The following is a 27,325-nucleotide window of genomic DNA, read 5'->3' on the forward strand; positions in this document are numbered from 1 at the left end:
ATGACAAATGACATTGAAAATAAACTTTGTGATGAACTCAAAATAACACAGTTTTCTTTACAGCTTGACGAGACAACACTACGCGACAATGAGGCTTTGGTCATGGCTTATGTGCGCTATATAAATACCAGTCGTAAAGTTATTGAGGAGTTTCTGTTTGCTGAACATTTAGAGGTCGACACTAAAGGCTTAACGGTTTATAAGGCAGTTAAACAATTCTTTAAACGGAAAGGAATTCCACTTTCGAATGTTATTGCATGTGCCACCGATGGAGCACCATCAATGGTTGGACGCCATCGTGGATTTATAGAACATTTCAAAAGAGAAGTTCCGGACATATTTACAATTCACTGTGTCATTCACAGACAACATTTAGCTGCAAAGCATCTCAGCGACAGATTACATAGTACCCTGCAAGCTGTTATCAGTGCAGTGAATAAGATCAAAGCCCATTCATTGAATGACCGCATATTTCGCCAACTTTGTCAGGAAAATGAAGAAGAATTTGAACGGCTCTTGCTATATACACAAGTCCGGTGGCTTTCAAAAGGAAAATGTCTACAACGCTTTTATGATCTCTATGATTCTGTTATTGATTTCTTTAGGTTTAAATTATTGGATCAGAAAGTGAGTTCAGATTTAGAAAGCAGAAGAGCAGACGTTGTTTATTTGTCTGATATATTCAACAAATTAAATGTGGTCAACATTAAATTGCAAGGAACCAAAATGTGTCTCATCAAAGCAAAGGGAATAATAATGGCATTTATTAGCAAACTAGATTTCTACAAAAATTGTTTACTAAGGCTAGACTTAATCAGTTTCCAAGCTTAAAAGCCTTACAGGAAAACCAAACCGATGATTCATGCTTCTCAGACACTGATCTAGACTGCTATTCCTCTCATCTTCAAGCATTGAAAGAAGATTTGGTGATCAAATTTAAAGATCTCAAAGAATTAAAAATACCAGAGTGGGTTGTAAATCCATTTCAGGCTGATGCAAACAATTCTGATACAAATCTAGTTGAAGAACTTATAGACTTGCAAAATGACTTTGAAAGTGAAGTGTTGTTTCAGCAGATTGGCTATGAAGCTTTCTGGACAAAGGAACACGTTAAATATCCTCATCTTTGGGAAAAAAACAAGTTATTGATGTTAGCATTTCCTTCATCATACCTGGTAGAGAAGGGATTCAGTTCAGTCTTGCAACTCTTAACTAAGCAGAGAAATAGACTGCAAATATGTAAAAGGGGTGATCTGAGGCTCTGTTTATCAAATATTGAACCTGATATAATTAAATTAGCAAATTATCACCACGCCCAAGATGGTCATTAAATACAATGTATTTAATACATTTTTCCTCCTTTTTCAAAGTGCATTGTTTATATATATTTTATTATTAGCCTACGGTTATTATTTTGAGTTTTTTGTTTGGGGCACATGCATGTTGTAAATGAGAACTGAGTGAAATACTGCCCCTATTTCCTTGAAGTAATAATAAATGTGAATGTGTTTCTTTAAGTAAATTTACCATATTCTCACAAGTTAAGTTTTAATTTTCTAATTGCACAGCGCTACAATGCAGAATCCGATATAGCTTCACTGTATCACGCATTATTTTTAGTAGGCTACAGCCCTTATGTTATGGTGGGATGTAAATCTCTTAAAAGGGGCGCTGGGGAAAAAAAGGTTAAGAACCACTGGTTTAGGCTATATCTTACTATTTAAACGTTAAAACAAAGCATCTGAATGGATTTGGCAGCTTATATTAAAAGTGAACAAATTTGAAATTGGTACCTGATCGTTTTGAAAAACCGAGCTAAAAATAGTATTCTAAGGGTGACCAGGTATATTAAACCAGAACTAAACGCTATGGTCTCAATACAATAATGACGAACAAAATTGTTTAAGTCCTAGATTTTTCAGGCATTGGGCATCCCCGTGATTGCACGACAACTTGAAACACTTAACATGACTCTGTTTTTTTGCAATTCGTTTGAACTAGGGAAGTGTTTAACAGGCCAAAGCATGTATATTTGTGCCACTGTGTTTCAGTTCACGGCCGAGTTCTATACTTGAAACAAATATTAGTGTAATATTGACCAGTTGAGTTATCCAATTTTCCAAATATTTAAACATGTCTTTGCTTTTCGTAATATTTTTGTTAAAAAATGTCTAGCAGGCCAAAGGCATTTGATTTGTCTTAGTACACTGTACAAGAATCTACGTAGCGGATGTTTAGGCAGCCTTGCACATCGTACCTTAGTATGAATATATTTTAACTCAAAAAATACCATTCAAAAAGCCTTTCAAAAGCATAGGTTTAAAATTTTACGCTTTGAAGAGTCCATTTTAGACTTGAACGACTAACAATTTTTCAGTTTTTTGTTTGATTAATTTGTTAGTTGTACACGAAAGTCAAATTACCAAATAGTGTCCCATTAACTCCAAAATATCGGGGACACGATAAAAACACTGGTCAACTAAGGCATTAGTTCACGTTAGAGGACCTGCACATATCAAATCTCAGAATAAAACATAACTTCTTCTAAAATATCACTTTAAAAAGCCTTTAAAACGCACAGATTTAACCGAAAAGTTGAATGTTAGGCAACTTTAAGTCTTCTTTTTTGTTATTGATTTAAGGACAATCAGGTGGACAGTCTTACCGAAGACAACCTTTTGTCGTGACACCAATAACTCTTTGAAGAGCTCATTTAAGACTTAAACAGCTAAAAATGGTTACATTTTCATTTTTGTTTGTTGATAAACTTTGTCATTATTTCACGTTACAGGTTCCTTTGTATTGTTTAAGCAGCAGCCTGCAGTGCTGAAGTACTCACATGTGGTAGCGGCGCTTAAGCGCCAAGCTATCGTTGCCTTATTCATCTCAGTAACTTTGCTTTTGCTGTTGCTGCCTAGAGCTCGATAATGTCTTCCTTTTCACGCTATTTTAACCGTTTTTTCAGACTTAAGAGGAACAATGAAGCCTAAAACGCGTGTTCGTTAGAAGCCATTAGGTTTGAGATCAGCATATTTTAAAATAGTTTTAGAAACTTCCGTAACCGCCCTGGGCCATAGTTTGCCCATGGCTGGTGAACGGAAAATTTATTTGAAAATAAAATTCCATTACGTAATAATCAAAATTAATCTTAATATAGAAATTGTCTCATTACGATATTACACAATCATAAATGAAATACTTTGAGTTCAGGCTATACCTTACTATTTAAACATTAAAACAAAGTATCTAAATGGATTTGGCAGCTTATATTAAAAGTGAACAAATTTGAAATTGGTACCTGATCGTTTTGAAAAACCGAGCTAAAAATAGTATTCTAAGGGTGACCAGGTATATTAAACCAGAACTAAACGCTATGGTCTCAATACAATAATGACGAACAAAATTGTTTAAGCCCTAGATTTTTCAAGCATTGGGCATCCCCGTGATTGCACGACAACTTGAAACACTTAACATGACTCTGTTTTTTTGCAATTCGTTTGAACTAGGGAAGTGTTTAACAGGCCAAAACATGTATATTTGTGCCACTGTGATTCACTTCAAGGCAGAGTGCTATATTTGAAACAAATATTAGTGTAATATTGACCAGTTGAGTTATCCAATTTTCCAAATATTTAAACATGTCTTTGCTTTTCGTAATACTTTTGTTAAAAAATGTCTAACAGGCCAAAGGCATTTGATTTGTCTTAGTACACTGTACAAGTATTTACGTAACGGTTGTTTAGGCAGCCTTGCACATCGTACCTTAGTATGAATACATTTTAACTCAAAGTATACCATTCAAAAAGCCTTTCAAAAACACAGGTTTAACCAAAAAAGGAAAATTTACTCTTTGAAAAACCCATTTTAGACTTAAAAGACTAACATTTTTTCATTTTTTTTGTTGATAAATTTGTTAGTTGTAAACGACAAAAAAGTGGTCCTAAAATGTCGGGGACACGACAAAAACACTATAGCTCAGCTAACAAGGCATTTAGTTCACGTTAGAGGACCTGTACATGTCAAATCTCAATATAAAATATAACTTTTTTAAAAAGATTACTTTAAAAAGCCTTTAAAAAGCACAAGTTTAACGAAAAGTGGGAATTTTGGCAACTTTAGCTCTTATTTGTTATTGATTTAAGGACAATCAGGTGGATAGTCTTTCTGAAGACAACCTTTTGTCGTGACACCAATACCTCTTTGAAGAGCCCATTAGAGACTTAAACAGCTAAAAATAATTAAAATTTTCATTTTTGTTTGTTGATAAACTTTGTCATTATTTCACGTTACAGGTTCCTTTGTATTGTTTAAGCAGCAGCCTGCAGTGCTGAAACATGTGGTAGCGGCGCTTAAGCGCCAAGCTATCGTTGCCTTATTCATCTCAGTAACTTTGCATAAATTCTTGCACTTATGATGCTAATTTGGTCGTTTTTTCTTTATGAAGCCGAAACTGCGTGTGTTTAAAAGCCATATTTTTAAAATGAGCTATATTTTTAGGTTACTTTTTAAAATCTTGTTTTCAAAAAATCGAGATTTTGAAAACAAGTTTTTTAAAAAGTATGCCAAAGATTGCAAACACTGAATCTATGAAATTTAGCATAATTGCTTTTAAGCAGATGATAGATTGTCATTTCAAACGCACCCTTTAAAACCACCTACCGACTGAAACTCAAGATAATAATTACCGCTAGTTGGTAACAAAGATCATTTCATTAAATTTTAAAACAACCATGCATTTAAAAAATGTAATATAAAGAATATATACAAGAATGGAGAAAGTGTTTTATAAATTGATATCCCCGCCGACCTCAACGTAGTCTAACAAAAACGATTAGAGAAATATCAGAAAATATCTACTATCGTCAGCGGCTAAACCTGTATCCCCGATATTTACTTACGGGTTGCATCAGCTGATGGTATTTTGTTTGGTACAAGCAAATATTTCGCTTTCGTTTCGTACAAGATGTTGCATCAGCTTTTTGTTAACTTAATTTGATTATAAAAGCATTTCAGCAGCATAATAACGAACTTCTTACCTGTGTTAAGCTGCAATAATAGTAGACTATAAGAGAAAAATAATTAAGGCTGTTGATCTACAAAACTCAGATTAGTGCTTTAACTTGGATCGAGCAGTCACAATCAAATATTTTTGCGGTTTGTTGTAATGTTTTTTTTTTATGTTGTCAATGCGGAAAGCACGGCTAATATATTTCGTGTTGCTTTTTTAGCAAAGCCGTTGTACTGGGGTAAGAAAAATATAGGCATAAAAAGAAACCTACATTTTTTACATTTATTCGCGTATTACGCCGTCTGTTTGGGTATAGTGTATTCAATTGAGCAAGACATTCATTAATTTTACATGACAGCAACCCTTATTTCGGATTGTGCAACAAAATATTTCAAAATACAAATTTTGCAGCTGTTACATCATCTTCACGCATGAGTAAACACGCATTTCACGTGTACCGGTTAAAATCATAAGTATTCTATGATTGTACATGGTGCAATTTTCAGAAATTCGTGTTGTTTACAAAATTCCTATTTATTTGTTTACATTAAACGCTAAATTGAAAAGTTAATAACACAAACAATTTTACACAAAATACAATATATTCATAAGTTGGCGATAAATGATAATGTAAAACAATAAATTAGTGTTACCCCATATCATCTTCATTCCAAATTAAGTATTTTGTAATTTCCAGATTACAGAAAGTTTTGCCAGATTTACAAATATTTTGGTCAGGTCGTATGGGTATAATTACCAGGGATCTAATGTATTTAGGAAATTTTATAACAATAATTTAATTTTATCGCAATTCAGCAGTAAGCCGAAATAATAACCATCAAGGTCGAAATAAAACACTTTTTAAAAAAGACCAAAATAAGGCGCTTGTCTAGAATCCTACCACAGTTATGAAATCAAGGCACAAAATTGAGTAAGAGTGCGAGTTAGCGTTCGGGTGTGGGTGGGTCAAGTATTATTATATTCTTTATTTAATAATAATACTTGACCCACCTTAACCCAAACGCTAACCCGCAACCTAACCCAAATAATGCGAGTTGTGGTAGGATTCTAGACCAGCGCCCAAAATAATACTTACAAAAAAAAATAAACATAATAAATTCATCAAAATAGCGAAAAATAGCATTTCTGGAGTGTATTTTACAGAAGTTTGGTATACTTTTTTTTTCCAAAAAAATGTTGGCGTTAATCTTTGGCGGCCACCAATAATGGAATGCAGTTAGGAATAGGATATCAACCTAACTTCATCACAAACTTCCCTAATTATTTGAACCGGAACCCAATTTCTAATTTTATCCAAATGGATAAAATTAATGTTACCGGCAACCCCCCCAGATTTCAAACAGGTGCGAATAGTTATAGAGTGTCATAAGGTCAGTGATCCTTATACATTGGTATTATAGATAATTCTGCTTCAGATATTGTTTTTTAAAGATCTTATTGTGTGTTGCCATTCTTTCAACAAGTTATAGCTTTATGGTAAATAATATAATATTTTATATCTGTTTGTCAGGTCTAGAACAGAATTTCTTTTTTCTGAATATTCCGAAGTAAACGAATGGCTTCAATAAAAGTTAATATAAACAATTCTCAACCTCCATTAGGCAAGTATTTACTTGTTTTTTTATAGAGTCTACCAAAGATGTTGTAAAATTTGCGAATTGTTTGAATGCATTTTTTTCCTGTGCACTAACATTCGAAAAAACATATAAGTAAATCACAACAATGTATGTAAACAGAAAAAAACAAAAGTGTACAATACTCTATAAAGTTCAATTGTAAAATATATACAAACATGTTTATGTGCGACAAGATGATATATATATTATCTATTTTAATTTAAAACAATCCATGCTATTATACGTACATATCAAACCTGTAAAAAAGTTTAGGACATAATTTATTTTATACAATATCATTTTATTGTTTTTTTTGGCCAGGTGTTCTTGTTGTTTTGGAGTATTGCAAAAATCATCTAAAAGTGTCAACTGTAAAAGGAAAAGAAACTTCTATTCATGTGGAAAAGTAAGAAAATTAGATTAAAAAGTAAAATAAAATCAGTTAGATCTTGCTATGAGCTTAAATAACACAGGTATATAAACAAACAAACCCCAAATAAGTCAATTAACTGTATTCAGAGTCCCCTAAAACAGTGTTATATCTTTATGCACTTATGTTTTTGTTGATGCGTGCGACTTCAGGTAATATTTCCACATAAATTATTTCTACCAACATATTTATTTTCATTCCAGTGTCCCAATAAGAGGAGAGGTTGCTGTTGCAAGATTTCTGGCTAGAAAAGCATCGTTTCAAGGCAAAGACATCGCCGCCCAGAATGACCCACTGACCGCAACTGAAGTTGACCATTGGGTCAGTTTTGCTGCTAGTTTGAAGAATCAACAGAAACAAGAATCAGCGTTGGGAGCTTTAAACTCTGCGCTGCAGCTGCGAACTTACCTTGTTGGAAAGAACGTTACACTTGCAGATATTTTGGTCTGGTCGGCATTAAAAGGTGTGAAAAATAATGTGTTTTGAAAGGGGTGTATTTTTATGGAAACAAAAACCATTGGCAGCAGGTTTCTGCTTGTCGATCACTGTTTCGCTGACGCGTATATTAACAATAAAACTCAAAGTTTCAAAACCTGAGTAAAACCAGGATTAGACATTTTATATATATCAACAGTTTAATTTGCTTCGGTAAGCCTATATCTCAAACATTGTCCTTTCTGCTCTGTAAAATTTTTGGTTCCCCTATTGTTCGTATAAAAGTCAAGGACAAAAATGTTTTTTTTTTTTTTTTTTTAACACTAGGTTTTAGTTGAAATTCTTAGAAATACCTTTATTGCAATCTTATGTAAATATTGTCACTTTCAAGCTAAAGACTTTTTGAAATAGAATTTACAAAAAATCCTGTTGTTTGTTTACTCTTACTTTAAGATTAAATATATAAAATAACAGAAATTCTTAAAATTATATTCTAATCATAATTTAATTTTTCAACACACTTTGTATAGTGAAATATATACAAATACTGACACACTATCACACAGACATATTCAATAACTGTGAACTAACCCTTGTGCCATGACTTTTGGTGAAGATATTTGTATAACTTTTAAATATTTTTCCTTCCTTATTAGCTTGTAATGGTTGGTCAGCAAATGCAGGGGGAGACGCCAAAACCTTGACCCCCCACATTTCCAGATGGTTCAACTTCCTCAGCAAACAACCAGAGTTTAAAGCTGTTGAAAGCCATTATAAGGATCTTAAGGCTAACCAGGTGAAACTTAAGTGATCTTTCTATAGTAGTTTATAAGTAAAAAGTGACACAGTCCGTTCTAAAATGAATATGTCATTTCTACGCTCACAAAGAAAAATTAATCAAATTGAGATATTAAGTTATTTGCTTCCGGGTTAGGAAGCCTATTTATTTTTTAAATTATATTTATTTTAGAACTATAAGCATGAGAAACACACTGCTACATACTAAAGTTATCTAGGTGTTAAAACCTAAAATATAAAATTGGCATTTCACCAAGTTAATGTCATTATCAGTCTTTCCGCGTAAATAAATAGTAGAAATTTTAAATATATTGTTTCAGTATGGCAGAAAGCTGGCGACTATGTCGGCCGAAGAATCAGGCAGAAAATCAAAGAAATTGGTCAAAAAAAAAATTTTTTTAGTTTTAATTTTTTTTTTGAAAGATCGATTTTCCAAACAAACGTGTGTTTGTGATACACATATTCAATCAAAATTTTTTTTAAATGCTGAATATTTGGGAACATTTTGCACTAAAATTGGCCGAAAATACATTTTTTGTGCCATTCTGAACAAAGTACAAAGCATGTTGTTTAGCAGGGAAAAGCCAGTGTTGGGCATATGTTTATTAGTTCAAAAAGTACTAAATTTCGATAGAACTGTTGTGTATTTGCAGTTTTACTTGATTTGGCAAACTGTAGTTGTTCATTTGGTTAAAAAAGCAATCATGATAGTCGCCATTCCTGTTAAATAGACAGGTATGACATTCGCATGGGCATAACGAGGATGTACTAGTCCATGCTTTTTCATCTAAGGCTTAAACTATATTTTTGGCTGTTTTAATTACGTAAACTAAAAAGTGTTTCGAACTTCGGCCTTGTGATTGTGTCTCTGAAGCATATCTCCAGCTAACAGATATAATGCATACTAAGGCATGTTGCACTTTGCTGTGTGACTCTAATTTGGGCAAACAATTTCTATTAACTTGGATTATAACACACCGTTACTTTTTTATTAAAAATTTCTCCCAGTTCAAAAAAAAAATTTCTCGCTTTTTAGTCTGATTTTAAGCTGCATGTGTGCACATGAGTTCGTTCCAATACAGCTTATCTATGTAACAGTGTAGAGTAAGACAAGCAGACATGTGCACCTACAGTCCCCCAGGCTGTACTTCAGCATACCCCATGTTTATTTCTTTGCGTCACAACAAATTTTGCGCCTTCGGCGCACCTTTTTCCTAGTTTATTTACTTCTTAATAATCTTGTTTATCACCCAAACATGGCAAGGTTGATACATTCCTTTGGCAAACACATCATTAAAGTTTAGGGGCACGACCAAAAAACGAAGAATTTACGTCAAAATGCTCGTCACCAGGCTGGCAAGATTCTGCCAGCCTGTATTGTTTAAGCTAAAAAATCTTGTGAATTGCAAACCATTTATTTTTTTTGTTTTTTTGAAAAGCTAGATCGCAGCAGACACCCTTGTATATAGAGTTTTTTAAGGTGTTCTAAGGCAGTGGTTCTCAACCTTTTTTAGCTTACGGACCGGTAAAATTTAAAAACAAATTTTGCGGACCGGTGGACCTTCAAAACTTAAAATCTACCCAAAATGTAATTACGATAAAAGTATGCAACTTGAAAGCATAAATGGAAACTTTAATTAAATGAGCAATTTGCTACTGTCTTTTTGATATTAAATGTGTTGTACAGGGTTCTATTAAAGTTTTCCACATAAAACTGGTCTTAAAGTTTGAGACTTTAACGAGTTTGTACTCCTAAACAATTAGGCACAAAACTTGCAGCATTGTGATGTACGATAAAGTCAAAAGTAAACCGTTAACTCTATGTTACGTAACAATGTTGCGGATTACGTAACTGGCGAAGTTCTAAATTTGACATTTTGAAATTGAGATACAAAATTGTAATATATTTGGCGGACCGGCAGGAAAGTTGACACGGACCGGCACCGGTCCGCGGACCGGCAGTTGAGAACCACTGTTCTAAGGGATTGATCTCAAATTTCTATCACAAAAATTCGTTTCATTAAATATCTTTTTACTCCACCAGAAAGGAGATTCTAAGGCGAGTGGGACTAAACAGAAGGACGAGGGTAAGTTTGTGGAGCTCCCTGGGGCAGAGATGGGTAAAGTTGTTGTTCGCTTTCCACCAGAAGCAAGTGGATATCTGCACATCGGACACGCCAAAGCTGCCCTGCTAAACCAGTTTTACCAGGTTTGTGTCTGTTAGCTGTGTTGGTGTCGTGGTAAACTTTTGTGGACTATTTGCCAATCCCTTAAAAAAGATATTTTGTGAGTTTTTAATGATAATGCTTGAAGGTTTTAGTTGTAGTAGAAATATCAAAGCCCATACCAGAATTAAGCATTTTGTGAACCTTTCAAGTATTTTTTTTTTATTATTTTTAACATGGTGAGAAGGCACTGATTCTATTGCGAGTTTTAATTTGCACAATGCTTTGTTCTACGCCTAAAACAGTTAATTATTAGGTGTTTAGCATTTGTATTGCACTATCTGAGCAGGTTGGTTTATCATCACTGCTACAACATTATTTACTTTGAAAATTATATTATCGAAACTACTGTTTACGATTTTGGAATGCTTATTACTGTAACTACTTGAAATACAATGTAAAGTAAGTGTTGGATAGATCCATGTTAGTTTACACTTTGCAACCTCTTTTACCTTATGTCAAAAAGGTTTTTCTTGTTAGTTTGATAATGAATCTCAAAGTCTTGAGTAGAGATCGACCGATATCACTTTTTTGGACCGATACCGATAGGCTACCTGATTTTTTACATTTTTGTCAACCGATACCTGATACCGATTTTTTTATATACCTCGAAAATGTTCAAAACTTGAAATAATTGAAAATAAAATCCAAATAATGTTTTAATTTATATACCTTTATTAATTATTTAACTATTATTTTGCATATAAACTTGGTGTGATGCTAAAACTCAATTTTGTTTCATCGAAAAACGGGTAAGTCGTGTGTTGTACAGGTAAAATTATATCATATTTTCGTACTAAAATATCGGCCAAAGTGTCGGCCTACATTTACTGATACCGCTATATCGGTGGAAGCCAAATATCGGCTGATATTATCTGTAAACCAATATATCGGTCTATCTCTAGTCTTGAGTAAATCAACTCATCAAATTTTTTCTAGTACAATTTAGGTATTTTTTCAGACATATTTTTTATGTATTTTTATTAAAAAACAAAAATTGTTTTCTAGGTCTCCTTCAAAGGAAAGTTAGTGATGAGGTTTGACGATACTAACCCTGCAAAAGAAAATGAACATTTTGAGAAGGTTAATAGTTTTGTCTAAGTGAAATATATATGTATTGTTGTGTTCTCAGATTAACTGAGTGCGTTTACTTTCGAGTACAAGCGTAACAAGTAGCAAGTTGAAGCGAGCACGTTTTTAGATAGCGCCATGAATGCAAAACAAGAATCAATGGCACGATAACACATAATCACTGAAGCGTAAAAGTACGTGGTAAACAACCATAAATAATAATACATAACACCTCCCCCTTTACTCTTTAAAAAGAGTAAAACATATTATTGACACTGGGGAGTCTCTTTGGGGTTGCGAAGGTAATACCCCTTTGGGGCACGTATGGGCTCCAACGCACCTCGAAGAACATCATCGGTATCCGATGAAAACCTTGGCTGAAGTTGATCCAAATGGACCCATTTAGGTTCCTGTGTGTGCCGAGGCCCAACGCAAAGTGCGTAACACTGGGTTCCAACTTTAAACGTATTAAAGCCAGGACGTCCGTCTCTGTTGTTGCCCTTGGTTTGCCTTTCCTGAGCCACATGTGCTGGAGAAGGAAGAAGAACATCAATCCTGGTACGGATAAGACGTCCTGTCAGCAATTCGCTCGGTGAATAACCACTTGCCAGTGGCGTTCGCCTATATTGCATTAAGAACTCTTGCAGTGCCGCTCGTGGTGGCAAGTCGGATTTCTTTAATGCCTGCTTGAAACTTTGTACAAGCCGTTCTGCTGCTCCGTTTGTTGCTGGGTGGTAGGGAGCTCCTGTGAGGTGAATGATCCCTCTCTCTCTACACCAACTTTGAAATTCCTCCGATTTGAATGAAGTGGCGTTGTCAGACACGATGGTATGAGGATAACCAAAGTGCGCGAAATCTTGTTCTAAAAGCTCTGTAGTACTACGTGTTGAAACTGAGCTTGTTAGATGAATACATGGATATTTAGAATAAGCATCCACTACCACTAACCAATTACTACCCAAAAAATTAATAGCATGATCTATATGGACTCTGCTCCAGGGCTTTTCTGGAAGCATCCAAGGGCGATTTGTCATTTTCTGTGGTTTATTTTGAAACACACAACAAGTATGACAATTATGACATGTTTCCATAATATCATGATCAATTCTGGGCCAATATACAGCTGTGCGAGCCAACTGTTTCATTCTTTGAATCCCAAAGTGACCCAAATGTAACAACTTTAGAACAGGCGTTTGTATACTGTGCGGGATTACCAATCTAGCTCTGTAGAGTAGACACCCATTACATGTTGAAAGCGAAGATAATATTTTTCTAAAGCTTTCCACAGTATAACTACTATTTTTACCTGATCCTGGAACTACCTTCTCAGGCCATCCTTCTCTTGTATATCTCATCACTGTGGATATAACAGGATATTTTGATGATTCTCTCACCAAAACGCCGGGATCTGTGGGTTCAGTTGCATGCTGACCACTTTAATTGCATTTACCACATGGGTATTCTCCTTCTCTTCTTCTTTGTCAAAGTCCAGATCCGGTCCAACAGGCATCCTACTGAGTGCATCAGCGTTTCCATGATGACCTGTTTTACGATATTCAATAGAATAATTATATTGACCAAGTAATAATGCCCACCTTGCCAAACGATTGGCTGCTAAAGCTGGAGTAGCTTTAGTCGGTCCAAAAATAGCTAATAGAGGTTTGTGATCAGTTACCAATATAAATTTCCTTCCATAGAGGAATTGGTGAAACTTTTGCAGCCCAAAAACAATGGAGAGTGCCTCTTTTTGGATTTGGCTGTAGTTCCTCTGTGTCTTTGTCAGCGTCTTAGATGCGGTCACGATGGGACGTTCGCTGTTATCTGGGAATCTGTGGAACAAAACTGCACCGATCCCTACGTTAGATGCATCACAAGAAACCCCTATTTTTAATGAAGGGTCAAAATGTGCCAGAACAGTATCTGCACATAACATTTCTTTCAAATTGTTGAAAGCAGCATCTTGGCTTTTACCCCAATCCCACTTAGTTCCTTTACGGGTAAGCCTGTAAAGAGGTTCAGACACAGTAGCTAAGTTTGGCAAAAACTTGTTATAAAACTGAACACAACCAAGAAAAGAACGTAGAGTAGCTAAGTCTTTTGGTGCAGGCATTTTCAATACTGCACTCACCTTTTGTCCTTTTCTAATTCCTACTTGCGACAACGTATGTCCAAGATATTCAACACTGGGAAACACACACTTTTGTTGTTTGCATTTCAATCCTCTGTCTTGAAGTCGCTGCAAAAGCGCGCGGAGGTTTTGCAGGTGTTCTTCAGCAGTTGACCCACTTACCAAAATATCATCTAAATAAACAGCTACACCTGTTAAGTCAGAGGTTAGCTGTCCCATAATTTCTTGAAAATATCCAGGTGCAGAACTTATTCCAAAAGGAAGTCACTTTTGAAGTAAAACCCCTTTATGCGTACTTAATGCAAGCCTCTTTTGGCTCCGTGGACTAAGTAAAATCTGGTTATAGGCATCGGCCAAATCAAGTTTACTAAAACCATGTCCACCCCCAAGTTGGCGCATTAAATCTTCAGGTAAGGGAAGTGGTTGCCAATGGATTTCTAATTGTGGATTTACAGTAACAGATGAGTCCCCACAAACACGAATAGGTCGATTTTCCTGTCCCGGTAATCGCTTTTTCCACACAGGCACCACAGGAGTCCTATAATCATTGAATTGAGATTTCTCCCAAACACCTTTTGCTGTACCTGCCTCATAGGCTTGTGCCAAATGTTCTTGTAATGCAAAGGGCACTGGTCGAGGTTTACAAAAAATAGGCTTTGCATTAGTTTTAAACCTAATATCAAGTTCAAATCTTTCAAACAACCCAATCCAGGTGTAAATAAATTCGGAAATTCATTACAGAGCTGTTCACATGCAAGTTGTAAAGATTTATGTGAACCACTGATACTAACTGGCGTAACATTACTAATGTTAGATTTACAGTCATTCAGTTGCATCAGCGCATCAATAGATATCCCTAATTTAGAAATTCCACTCCGACCCAAAAGATTAAGATTAGAAATATGGGTGACGATAAATTTAACTGGAACATCAATTACCTTGCTATTAGCACTTACTTGCCTTGGTTCGAATACACCAAGTGTAGGTAACTTGTGTCCAGATGCCCACTCAAAATACAAGTTGCTTTGATATAGTGTGGGTTTGCCAAGCTCTTTCCATCTTTCCTTGGAAATAAAATTCTCACCAGCTCCAGTGTCAACTTCAAATCTAAATGTACGACCATCAATATTCACTTCTTGTTGCAGTTTGCCAGTTGAATTAATAGCTTTGACGGTTTGCAAAACACTGCGCTTGGTGATGGATTTCACTTGGCTCTTCTTTTTGAAACAGACAGATTCAACATGCCCTTTATTTTTACAAAAATGACATATAGAATTTTTGTGAAAGCAGGTTGTACCTGAATGACCCTTTTGACCACATCTACCACATGGTGGACCTTTGACAAAATTACGAGAGGTCTTCACTTTTTTCTTTTCCCTTACAACATTTGCTTCAATGGAAGGGGTAAATATGTTGCCCATAGCGGTCTCTTTTGCCACTTTGGCTGCATCTTCCGTGTCAAGAGCTATTTGTATTGCCTTGAAAATAGCCTTTAAAACTACTTCATTTTTTATAGAACAGATAAACCTTGTACACATGGCATCATCTTGTGGATCCTTAATTGAAGCAAAATCGCATGTAATAGCATCTTGGCGAATTCTTGCTGCCAATTCATTTACACTTTCGCCGGGTTTCCGATGCATTTCACTCCAGAACTTGAACCGTTCTCTAACAACAAACCTTTTTGGGTCGAATTGCTCTGCCATAAAGGTTATGATATTATCCATAGTGAGCTCATTGATATCTTTTGATGGTTGTTGTTGGGTTGCAAGATTCTGTAGAAGCTTATACACAACTGCAGACTGGTTAGTCAAAAACAGAATGTGCACCTACAAATGTCAAAAATCGGTTGTAATAATCTGTCCACAGTTCCATGGTTGGTTCAAACTGGGCAAAATTTGGTCTTTTCTGTGACGTGCCTTTTGTTCCTCCATGTGTCGACTTATATGTATCTTCTGCTCTTCGAGCTGAGCAGCAGAATGTGCCTTTTGTTCCTCCAATTGAGCAGCTTGCCTACTTATGTGTTTCTTCTGCTCTTCGAGCTGGTGCTTGAACAGTTCCACTAGTTCTTTAGTAGCCATTTTCTTTTGTACTCTTTTTCTTCAGTAAACTATTATTTTGATCGCGGAGATTAAAATAAATATGCAGATCGCATGGATCCCATCCTCGTCGCCAATTTGTTGTATTCTTAGATTAACTGAGTGCGTTTACTTTCGAGTACAAACGTAACAAGTAGCAAGTTGAAGCGAGCACGTTTTTAGATTGCGCCACGAATGCAAAACAAGAATCAATGGCGCGATAACACGTAATCACTGAAGCGTAAAAGTACGTGGTAAACAACGATAAATAATAATGCATAACATGTATTATTCTGGTGTCTTTGTTAAATAGCCTGCGTTATTTTTGATTTTCAGGTAATTTACACTTTAAACTAAAATTTTTCTTAGCTTTAGGAAGATTAGTTACCTTTAATTGTTTTCAACCTAGCAGACAGCTATTGGAAGAAACTTAAAATTGTATGGTACATACATTGTTTATACAAGCTTACAAACTTGTATTTTTAGGTTATTTTGGAGGACGTTAGCATGCTTGGAATCACTCCTGACATTTTTACTTTTACTTCGGATCACTTCCAACGTATCTTGGACTCCGCAACGGACTTAATTAGAAGCGGAGATGCGTACGCTGACGACAGCAGTGCAGAAGTGATGAGAACGGGACGCGAAATGAGAGAAGAATCGGCTCATCGCAATAACAGTGAGTAAATGTTGGTTATTTACTCAGATGTACGTAACTCTTTTTTAGTCTAATTTCAATATTTGTACTTTGTGTGTGAGGGGCTCCTATTTAATTCCCCCTTTTTTATTATTCCTGAGTTTAAATAAAAAATTAGTAAAATAAAACATGGAATAAACTTGTACCCATGACCTGTGTCATCGTTTGCCTAAACCAGGGTCAGCAACTTATAGTCCACTCTTTTTTTTAGCTATGTAGGCTAAAAATCTCGTTAACACATGTGTAGTATGTTTGAGTTTTAGTGCAATCTTTTCATCTTTTATTACAGCCCGTTAAGACTTTTCCAAGTATGCCAGACCTGCCAGTAGGAAAAGGTTGTCGACCCCTGGTCTAAATTGTAAAAATGTCATGTTTTTTCCTAGTATATTTTTTCCCCTTGGTATTTAAGCTAAAAACTTGTTCCTGAATTCCCTACAATTGGGTATGGGATCGAAAAAGCTTTATTTATAATTATTTATACTATAAACTGGTTGCTTAGTACATTTCCTGGTGTAAGCAAATAAACTACTCAAAATATGATTAATTCGTACCATTACCATGGATCTCTAATAAACAGTGTAAAATTTTGCAGCAAAAAAATTGATTTCCTATCTTATTTTACTTTTAGGTGTTGAGAAAAATCTTATGATGTTCCAAGAAATGCAAAATGAGACGGATTACGGCAAGACTTGCTGCATTCGAGCGAAGATTGACGCAAAGTCAGACAACGGTTGTCTGAGGGATCCGGTTATGTATCGTTGGAAGGCCGAAGCACATCCAAAAACTGGGAGAAAATTTAAGTAAGTTGGTACTGTTATTTTTTTTTTTTTTTGAGATAACTCAAAATAATTTAACAATTACTGTTGGATAATTTGAGGTATTTTTGCCTCTTTTTGATATTTTGTAAATAAATTGGTCTTGACCACAAAGGTTTTGTGGTCAGAAGGCATTCGTTCTGTTTGTGATTGAAAATTACTCTCAAGGTTGACTATTTTTGTTTTTATCATGAATAGATTAAACTGAGAAATCAATTTTGCATAATTATTGATTTTTAGCTGTTTGAGAAATTAAAAAAAATATTCACAGGACAACTGCGGAAATGTTTAACTAGAGGCACAGGAGATACGTAAAGTGTGTATTGCAGTAAATACATAAAATAAGACGAAAAAAGTGTTGAATTATATGTTAAGTTAAGGCTGTTTCATTGTCTTTGTTATTCTTAAACTAATTTTTAAATTTTTGTCTTTTAGAAGCCTTAAAAATCATTAACATACTTAAAAATTTGTTGCTGTCATAAACTTATTTTCTACAGGGTTTTTCCAACGTACGATTTTGCATGTCCGATAGTGGACAGTGTTGAAGGGGTCACTCATGCGTTACGAACCACCGAGTATCACGACCGCGACGACCAATATTACTGGTTCATCAACAAACTTGGAATCAGGAAACCATATGTGTGGGAGTACAGGTAAAATTCTGTAGAAAAACCAAAAAAATACTTAAAATATAACTTAATATTTTAATTTATAAATGTTGTTATGAACACATGCCTTTTATTTTTTGCAGTTAGTCATAGATTAGTTACCTTATTTTATGTTTATTTTCTACATTTTGAATCATTTTAATAATTGCGTACTGCATTTTTTTAATTACTGTTAAAAATACCTGTTAAAAAAAATCTGATAAGATTTAGAAATCTCTTGCAAATAGAAAGTCAACTATTTTTCCTACATCCGTGAAAAACACAAAACAAATATTTTAAATAAGGTGATCAACAGTAAGCCAATTGATGAAAAACTGTTCACCTTAACAAGTTGTATCTTCAATTTACTTTTTTACAATTAAATTCGTTAGCAGCAACACTTTTGTAAGGAATCTTTCACAGAAAATATTTGTTTTAGCAAAAGATATTTAAACGTTGAAGTTTTTCTGAAAAATTAAAAATTGATTTTAAGCTTTTATATATACTTGGTTTCACTACACGGTCTAAATATCATCCTTTACTAGGTTTATTATTTACCTTTTCATTATATTTTTAGCCGATTGAATCTTCAGAACACTGTTCTCAGCAAAAGAAAGCTCACTTGGTTCGTGAATGAAGGTCTCGTAGATGGATGGTAGGTTATATAAGTTTTTATGTGCCTTTGTACATTTAGCGGTACATAAAATTGATCTAAATATAATTTTTTTTACACTACCAGAGTGCTTTACTTGAAGCTTTTTTTTCTGATTTTGGGCCTCGTATGAGTGGTAGGTTCTATAAACTTATACCTTTTTCTGAAATTTAGTTAAATTACATGTAAAACTAAACTACACATGATTTTTAAAAAAAGATACCTGTGTGAAAACCTTTTTTATATTTTAAAACAAACAAATATTGTTATGTAGATTAAAAAATAAAGGATATGTTAAAGAAAGAATCTCCTCTATTAAACCCAAGTTGAAATCATTCTTTGTATATTAATGCTGGAATTTATAAGATTAATCCAGGATTTGCCTTCACACGGTTTAAGGATGTCTACATAAGGTTGCCTAACGAAAGTCACTGAAGTAACTATTCAATATAAATTTAGAATAATGAGGAACTGAGCCTCCAAAGGGGCTAATTGAAATTAGTTTTCCAATTAATAATTTTGTACAAGCAAAACCAGGCTAGAAAAACAACTAAAGCCTGTAATGTTCAAACTCACTACCTTGGCCATTCTAGGACCGTCTCTCTACCAACTGAGCTACACAGGCCCAGAGGAGCAAGTCAAGAAACAACCATAAAACTGTTGCTTGCTGCATCCTGTTCGTAAAACTAGCCTGTTGTGAGGTTCGAACTCACGACCTTGGTCATTCCGGTACCGTCGTTCTACCGCTGTGTGCCATATTCGTTGGTCAGTCAGACTCCTAAGGGCCAGTTCGCATTGGTATACACTTGTGCATCAATATTTCAAGTTTTGAATGATTGAATTTCAAATTTTTGAAATGATTGTTTCGAATGAACTTTATTTGGTGTAAAACAGGCCAAATGTGGGTGTAACCTAATAAAAAATGGTATGCAAGTCCTACAAAAAATACTAAATTTGTTATATAGCCAATTGGCATTGTTTATTTATAATAGCAATCGCCACAATTACGACAACTAACAACTAATTCTGATATTATAGCATTATACTGTAGTGGAGGCTATTCGCATAATTATATAGCTTGGTGTGAAGAAGCAAAAGTCAGCTCACCATGGAATACTTAAATGCAGTAATTTCTACTGCACAGCTTAACGCCAATCTTCAGAGTTTGGCTGAAAACAAACGTTTGCAAAAAGCAGTTCTTGCCAATTACAAATGATTTGCTTGATTAACCAACCAAATTTTTCATGTCTAAATAAATGCTTTTATTATTTGGAAAAAACGCTTTCAATATTTGAAATCTTAGGGAAACTTTGGCATTGGAAGAAGCTATAAAATAAAAAGTGGCAAATCGGCCTGTTTGCGTTGGACACCCCTGGTGTAAAATCATCCCAGTTAACTTATTATTACTTGTTTAGGGATGATCCAAGATTCCCGACAGTTCGTGGCGTTCTCCGGCGTGGAATGACTGTGGAGGGATTGCGCAACTTCATTATTGCGCAAGGTTCGTCAAAGTCTATCGTAACCATGGAATGGGATAAGATTTGGGCTTTCAACAAAAAGGTGGGTGTTGTGTTGTTCGGAAAACTACAATGATTTCCCTTTAAGGGGTGTAATGGGGGCGAGTGATGTTTCTAGATCAGTGGTATTTAAAAGTTTGGGCAGAATAGAACTTTGATTTTGTTCAAAGGGTGGTTTTATGAACTTATTTTTTTTAAAGTTAAACAATTTTGTGTGAATAGCTTGTAGTTTATCTATTTAGACTTTTTTTTCCAAAGACGCACTTGGGAAACAATTTCCAGTGCATTGTGGGACAATTAAAAACGTATATTACTAATCTAGATACTATGTTAAGTAATGACATATGTTTGGAGGTTTTTTTAAACAGTTTTGGTTTTAATGTTGTACGAAATCCTAATTCTCTATTGTTTGTCAAATAAGTGGATGAAAAAATCAGATTGCTTTTTCCTTACTTGTTCAATGAATGCATATTGCGAAAAGTTTGATTCTAGCTTAAAAAAATATCAAATGTTTAATATTAATTTTTGATAAAAGTTTAGATTTTTTTCATTTTTAAAAAGGCGTCTCTTTTGTTATTTATTCACATGAATTGGGTTGTTGTCAAAACTGGTCTTAAATTACCAGGTTATTGACCCGATACAGCATTGTACTGCTTTGTTTAAGTGCCAGTTTTGTTTCATTGTATAAATGCATATTATAAAGAATTTAATTTTAGTTTAAAAAAATAAATGTTTAATACCAAGTTTAAAATAATATAGAGTGTTTTTTACTTTTTAAAAGGGTTCTATTTTTTATGTTTTACTCCTATGATTAATAAAATTGATATTTTACCAGGTGATTGACCCAATAGCCCCTCGTTACACCGCTTTGTTGAAGTCTTCGGTGATTCCTGTCCACGTTGTTGATGCAAAAGAAGTGAGGGCTGAAGCGGCAAAACATCCAAAGGTTTGAAGTTTTATTATTTTTGATTATAATAACTACAAATTAAGCCAGTGGTTTCTCAAGCTTTGTTCAACGATTTTGAAAGAGTTTTGCAATGCACTAAAAGATAGAAATTTTCTAATTTTAATTTATTTATTTGTTAAATTCATAAATGTTTTTATTTATTTATTGTTTATGAAAATCATAATTATTTCGCACCAATCTTTTGTAATAATCTTTGAAAAAAATACCTTTTTTTTTGTTTTTATCTTATCTTTATAAACTCTAAAACCATATAGGTACCAGGTTTTTGTCGATCACTGTATAATTATAAACAAGAAAAATTCAAATTAATTTTTTTTTTACTTAAGGCTAAAAAATTCCTTTTAAACAAATGTTTATTCCTGCAATTTACTCTATGCACCCATTAAATACCGTTGGACACCAGGAGCGCTAGTGTTGAATACCGTTGGACACCAGGAGCGCTAGTGTTTCAACTTATTTTTAAATTGGGGTGTGGACGGGATTTTATAAGGATTTTTCACTATTTGCATCGGCCACTTTTTCATTCTAAGAGGTAAATGTGAACAAAACACTTGATTAATATTTTTCGATATTACTTTTCACTATATATAGGCTACTTAAATTTTTTGTTGGCTGTTAGGTGCTGAAATGAAAATCCTGAATAATAATAAGTTTCATAAAAGCTAATTATTTTTACATCAATTAGTAAACACTTAATATATAAAATTTTAATATATAAACTGTTATATTTTAGAACGCTGAAATTGGAAAGAAGGATGTTTGGTACGGACCGGTCGTCCTTATCGAACGTGAGGATGCTGAGACATTTGTTGTTGGAACAGATGTGACTTTCATTAACTGGGGCAACCTTACAATCACACAAATCCACAAAGACAACGACCAAAAGGTAGGTTTGGTATATTATACTGTTTTACATTTGCTGAAGTGGTTTTGTGTACTTTTGTGCTGCCTTTACTAATGAATAAAATGTTATTTTGTGAAGAAACTACTGGAATGCATTTTCTTTAAAAGCCTATTTTTTAATTTTATTGTTGAAACAAAAATTAAAACATTGTTTCCCTCGCATATTAAAAAATGCTTAAAAGCAAACTTACAAATTTACTTTTATGCGATATATTGCAATTTGCAACTTTGTTAAAACATGTTTTTTGGGGTTTAATTTTTGCAAATATATAAAATTTAATTCACCTTTAAAACTCTTTCTTATAATAAAAGTAGAAATATTTTAAATCAGAATGACAAAGGTTTCTTTTTTTGCTAATAAGGAATCCGTTGACATTCAAAAAATCGTTTTTTGGCATAATGAAAAAATATCAACATTTAATTTTAAATAGATTTGTTTTAATATTTAAAACATTTCGTTGTTTTCCAGATCAGTTCGATTACAGCGAAACTAAATCTTGACAATCGCGATTACAAGAAGACACAGAAAGTTACTTGGCTCGCTGAGACCCCAAAAGCCCCGACAATTCCAGCATCGTGCGTATTCTATGAACACATAATGACGAAACCAGTTCTCGCCAAAGAAGACAACTTTAAAGATTTCCTTAACAAAGATTCAAGGGTGCTTTGAAAAATATTTTCAAAATAGTTTTTATACTAAAGTCTAAAATTTTTGAAAAAAAAAATGTCATAATTACCAACTGTTGAAATGAAAGGCCTTAAATTATAAATAAAATGGTTCCAACTTCCAACTTTTTAGAGAACATATAACACAGGTAACACAAGTTTTAAGAGAAACGTATGCATTTTGGCTATTATATTTGTTTCAAAGGTCAGTTCCTACTTTTCTTACTTTTTTTTACAAAAAAGTAGTTTGCGTTGGAACTTATAATAAAAACGTTTAGGGAATTAAAAAAGATTGGGTGGTATCTTAGAAACGATGTAACTTTTCAGTGTAACATTTATCAGAATCAAACTACTATTAAGAACAAATAAACCTTTAAACTAAAAAATACTTTAATTTATTTTGCTTTTCTGTACAATACAAATGCCAGGCATTTTAATCTTTATATATTTTTTAATTATTTTATTTTGTTGATATCTTTATAGAAACAAACTGAGATGATTGGTGATCCTTGCCTGATCAACTTAAAACAAGGCGACATCATTCAAATCCAAAGAAAAGGTTTCTACAAATGTGACCAACCATATGCACCACCAAGGTATTGTGTGGTTTAAAGTGCCTGTAATTGTAGTTCTAGACATGATGGGGTGGGCAACTTGTCACCAGAACCACCTGGGCATAAAAAACATTTAACACGTTATATGCGGTACGGGGGTTCAAGCACCTTTTCTAGTCGCTAGCCAAAACTAAAATCAGAAGGGTCTCTGCTGGCCATTAAACTTTAACTGCCTTAAATTGTAGTTATTGCAAAAAAATGTTAACTTTTATATGTGTGATTAATATTTTATGTGTTAAATTTTTGCTGTACAAAAGATTAGGTGCAGCATTGCTTGTATAATTGTAAGATTGGAACCTTTTTGTTTTAAACAAACTGCCTCTTTCTCTGTTTCAAACTGCCGTTTTGTAGTTGTTAAGTATTGTAGTAAAAAAATTTGTAATACGCTTTTTATATTCATGTCAGTTTTTAAGGCGAAATAAATCTGATTTGCCGTTATTTTGAAAACTTCAGTTATTTACTCAACTCATATATGTGTAACAGTGATAAAAAATAAGTGTAACAGTTTAACTATAACATTAATAAACGATTTTGTAAACATTAAATGAATGAAATTTAACCTACTTTGAATGTGTTCTTTGGTTACCTGAGAAATTTCAAATTTAAATTTACTTATTGTAGCCTTTTTTATAAACTTTCACCCGCAACTTTGTTTTTCAGTGTTCATTCGAGCAGAGCCTCGCCATGTGTCCTTTTCCATATTCCTGACGGACATTCAAAGGAAATGCCAAAAAGCGGTGCCAAAAGCGATACTAAAGTTAAGTCTGCAAAAGGTGGCAGCTCTGGATCAGCACAAAAGAAGAAATCGCAAAGCAAAGGTAGTTTTTACTAATTGGGAACCAACAACTGCTCTTTTGGAAAATTTAAACTAGAACATTATTTTGCTAGGCCCAAAAAAAAAAACAAATGTTAGCAACTTCTGCAGAAATAATTGCACTTTGTGTTATTATGTTAAGTTGTCTGAAAATACACAATGTTGATGTTTTTAAGTTTCACACCGTAAATTATTATTTTTTTTGCTTGTCAACAATATTTTTTCAACCCTGTGATAAAAACTTTTTGATTTTTGCAAACAATTTAGAAGCCGAAGCAGCCCCGGCCAACGATAGTGCTGAAGTTTTGGCTTTATACGACAAAGTTTCAAACCAAGGAAACAAAGTTAGAGAGTTAAAGACGGCAAAATCTGACAAGGTAGTGTGTGCTGTGATTAATTCCACTTGTTGGGAGAAAGACAATATATTGTTGGTATAAATCACTAATATTAAAAAAAACATTAGCTGTTTCATTTTCCTTGCAACACTTAGTATGTATTTTACCATATTGTATAAAATCAATTTAAACCCCCTTTCAGTAAAATTAGTTAATTTAAATAGCCTCTCATCTCTAGTTCTAATAAATTCACGTCAAGTCCAATTTTTTCAGCATTGTTTTTTCACAAACTACTGTTAATTTAAGGTAACTGTAACAATCCTACAATAATTATTTATTTAGAAATGTGCATTTTTCTCGGTTTTATAAATGATAACAAAATACTTTTAAAGCCAATATTAGATTGTAACAGAAAGTAAATTTACAGTTTTGTAAAAGAATCATTTTTGTTACAAAACACTAATTTTTATGAATACACCAAGGAAAATTGGCGAAAGTTATTTTAAAAACTAATGTTTCTTTCAGTTTGTGGATAAATTTATCTTTTTTCTCCTTTCTAGGCATCAATAGATGCAGCGGTGAAGGATCTTTTAAGTCTGAAAGCGGAATACAAGAAAGCGAGTGGCCGTGATTTTAAACCACAAGCGAATCAGAACCAGAACAACAAAAAGAAACCTGCCGAGGTAATCTATACATTTTATATTTCTCTAAACAAATTAGAATTTTATATTGTTTCACATCGGAAGGTCACCAACACAGTACCAACAGGCACTTGGTCACCTACAAAGACCATAAGGGGTCGTCAGGCATGCTCTCATATTAACATAACTTGTCAGACTTGTACAACTAGAATTTTCAACATTTTAATATTAAATTAGAATTAAAATTAAAGTTTTTCGTTTTTTTTTAAATAACAGCTATATACCAACAATATCTAAAGCGGATTATTTATATTACTACATTATTAATACCAACAACATAATAAATGCGCAATAATTTTTAAGATCTAAAACCCTCTGAATAAGTCCCAAACTTGCGTAAATAACACCTAAATGTTGAGTTTGCCAAAACTTAAATGTAATAAAGTACTTTTTGTTTGTACGACATTTATAATTTTTAACTTTAATTTGTATAAAAAAATACTTTTAAAAGCAAATGAATACTATTTTAATTGATTTCTAACATTTTTACATCTAAATAAAAAAACTGAAAGATTAAATACTGATTTTAGCAATCAAAATGGATATTCGTAATAATTGCATTTAATCTGGTGTAACAAAGTATATGCTACTAGGCTTCTGTTTTGCATGTTGGTGGATATGGTTTATTTATTATGAAATAGTTTATCATTTTCCATGAAAAATTAAATTACATGATTAATTTTTACTAAACTTTAAATTGAACTGGCATTTTTCAACTAAATACAAGCTTGCAATTGCAACCAAGTATCATTTAAAACCCAGTTTAATTTGCTTTGGTAAATAATTGAAAGTTGTATTTTCTATGCATCTGAATTTAGTTTTTCGGTATGTTGTGTTGGTAGATAGATTTTGTTATTTAAGAAAAAAATATTAATTTCAATTAAAAAAAGGTATATATATATATATAATTAATTTGTATATGTATCTTAAACAAAAAACAGCCACCTTAAGTTAAAAATGGAAGTATGAGCATTTTTCTGACCAAGTTAATTTGTTTTGGCAAGTGAATATGGTACTTATCTTCTGCTGGTGTGTTGGGTATGTGTGGAGATGAAATCGGTACTTGTACACCACTTTAAATTGTAGTTGTATGATACTAGTTCCGACTCTAGCAATTGAAAGTGTAATACATCAGTTAAGTTTCAAGTCAGTTTGAAAGCATTTATTGTATGTTTGGTGATTTATTATACAATGTTTAAATATTAATTGGCAAAATTTTTAGGCAAATTAGTTACCTAATTAAAATGTACAAAAATGTTGTAATAAGCGTTAAGTTTTATTCCAAATGTAGTTATTTAGATTTTTTTTCACAGACGACCAATTTCTCATGTGTTTACACTCTGCAGGAACTGTAGCAAATTTAGGAATGGTTTACTCAAAGAGTTTTTTTTTTACTAATTTGTCTGATATTTGGAATCTGTATTAACATTAGCTACTGTTTTTATACAAAAAATAATTTCTTCCTAAAACTATATTAGATTTCCAGATGGTAAAACTATATATAGATTTTCAAGATAAACTAGGCATTTTTGAGTTTCTTTTGAAGTAAAATTATAATAAACTTTGAAGTCTGCTTATTTTACTTAAATTATTACTTATTCAAAGTAGATGTGATGATACTATTAAAGACATGTAAGTTATTATAGCCAACCAGCAACCTTTATCAGCTTGCTTGGAGATAATGAAAAACTTGTTTCAAGAAGAACAAACAAGATAAGACCTAGAGTGGTTCTAATTTAGAATTTCCATTTTAGTTTCTGTAAGTCTGCGAATTTACTCTTGTCCACATGACTGGCCTCTGGGCATTTAGTTGTGGTGGAGCCACTATTAGATAGCATGTTGTTTGTGTAGTTGTGTGGCTGTAGTAGTGAGGTGATTTAATTTTGTAAATATTGAAAACTTGGTTATAAATTTCCCAGAGTATTAATGTCTTAGTGCAGAGTCCTAACTTAACTGCATTTTATAATTGTTTAAAACTTGTTACTGGTAGGCTGTTTGAAAATAGATATGTTTGGTGCAGGTTTTTAAACTGTATTTCAGAATGTTTTCAGTTTTAAACATGTAATCTTGTTGCAAAACTCTTATAATAAAACCAAGTATTTATATATTATTTTTTAAGGTTGACTAGTTTTTATGAAAAAACTGTTGTTTAACCATCATATTGTGTGTTTAGTTTCAGGATAAGTA

General features: G+C 33.3%; 2 protein-coding genes across 2 annotated transcripts in view; both read left to right on the forward strand.

Annotated features, from left to right (window-relative positions):
* Positions 1-1,331, forward strand: LOC146139102 (SCAN domain-containing protein 3-like). Its single transcript, XM_083391642.1, has 2 exons — positions 1-627; positions 804-1,331. Exons 1-2 carry the CDS (start codon positions 1-3, stop codon positions 1,329-1,331), a joined length of 1,155 nt encoding a protein of 384 aa, XP_083247768.1.
* Positions 1,332-6,584: 5,253 nt separating this feature from the next.
* Positions 6,585-27,325, forward strand: part of LOC146139103 (bifunctional glutamate/proline--tRNA ligase-like) — a 31,094-nt gene continuing 10,353 nt past the window's right edge. Inside the window, exons 1-18 of the mRNA XM_083392181.1 lie at positions 6,585-6,630; positions 6,967-7,051; positions 7,279-7,538; positions 8,167-8,317; positions 10,373-10,517; positions 11,542-11,616; positions 16,297-16,489; positions 17,136-17,307; positions 17,820-17,975; positions 18,547-18,624; positions 20,037-20,181; positions 20,974-21,084; positions 21,839-21,991; positions 22,478-22,669; positions 23,158-23,270; positions 23,949-24,109; positions 24,370-24,479; positions 24,998-25,120. Of these exons, the coding sequence (XP_083248307.1) occupies positions 6,585-6,630; positions 6,967-7,051; positions 7,279-7,538; positions 8,167-8,317; positions 10,373-10,517; positions 11,542-11,616; positions 16,297-16,489; positions 17,136-17,307; positions 17,820-17,975; positions 18,547-18,624; positions 20,037-20,181; positions 20,974-21,084; positions 21,839-21,991; positions 22,478-22,669; positions 23,158-23,270; positions 23,949-24,109; positions 24,370-24,479; positions 24,998-25,120 (2,469 nt within the window). The remainder of the gene's footprint in view (positions 6,631-6,966; positions 7,052-7,278; positions 7,539-8,166; positions 8,318-10,372; positions 10,518-11,541; positions 11,617-16,296; positions 16,490-17,135; positions 17,308-17,819; positions 17,976-18,546; positions 18,625-20,036; positions 20,182-20,973; positions 21,085-21,838; positions 21,992-22,477; positions 22,670-23,157; positions 23,271-23,948; positions 24,110-24,369; positions 24,480-24,997; positions 25,121-27,325) is intronic.

The sequence above is a fragment of the Ascidiella aspersa genome, chromosome 6 (assembly GCF_963924565.1).
Source record: "Ascidiella aspersa chromosome 6, kaAscAspe10.2, whole genome shotgun sequence".
Lineage (NCBI taxonomy): Eukaryota > Metazoa > Chordata > Ascidiacea > Phlebobranchia > Ascidiidae > Ascidiella > Ascidiella aspersa.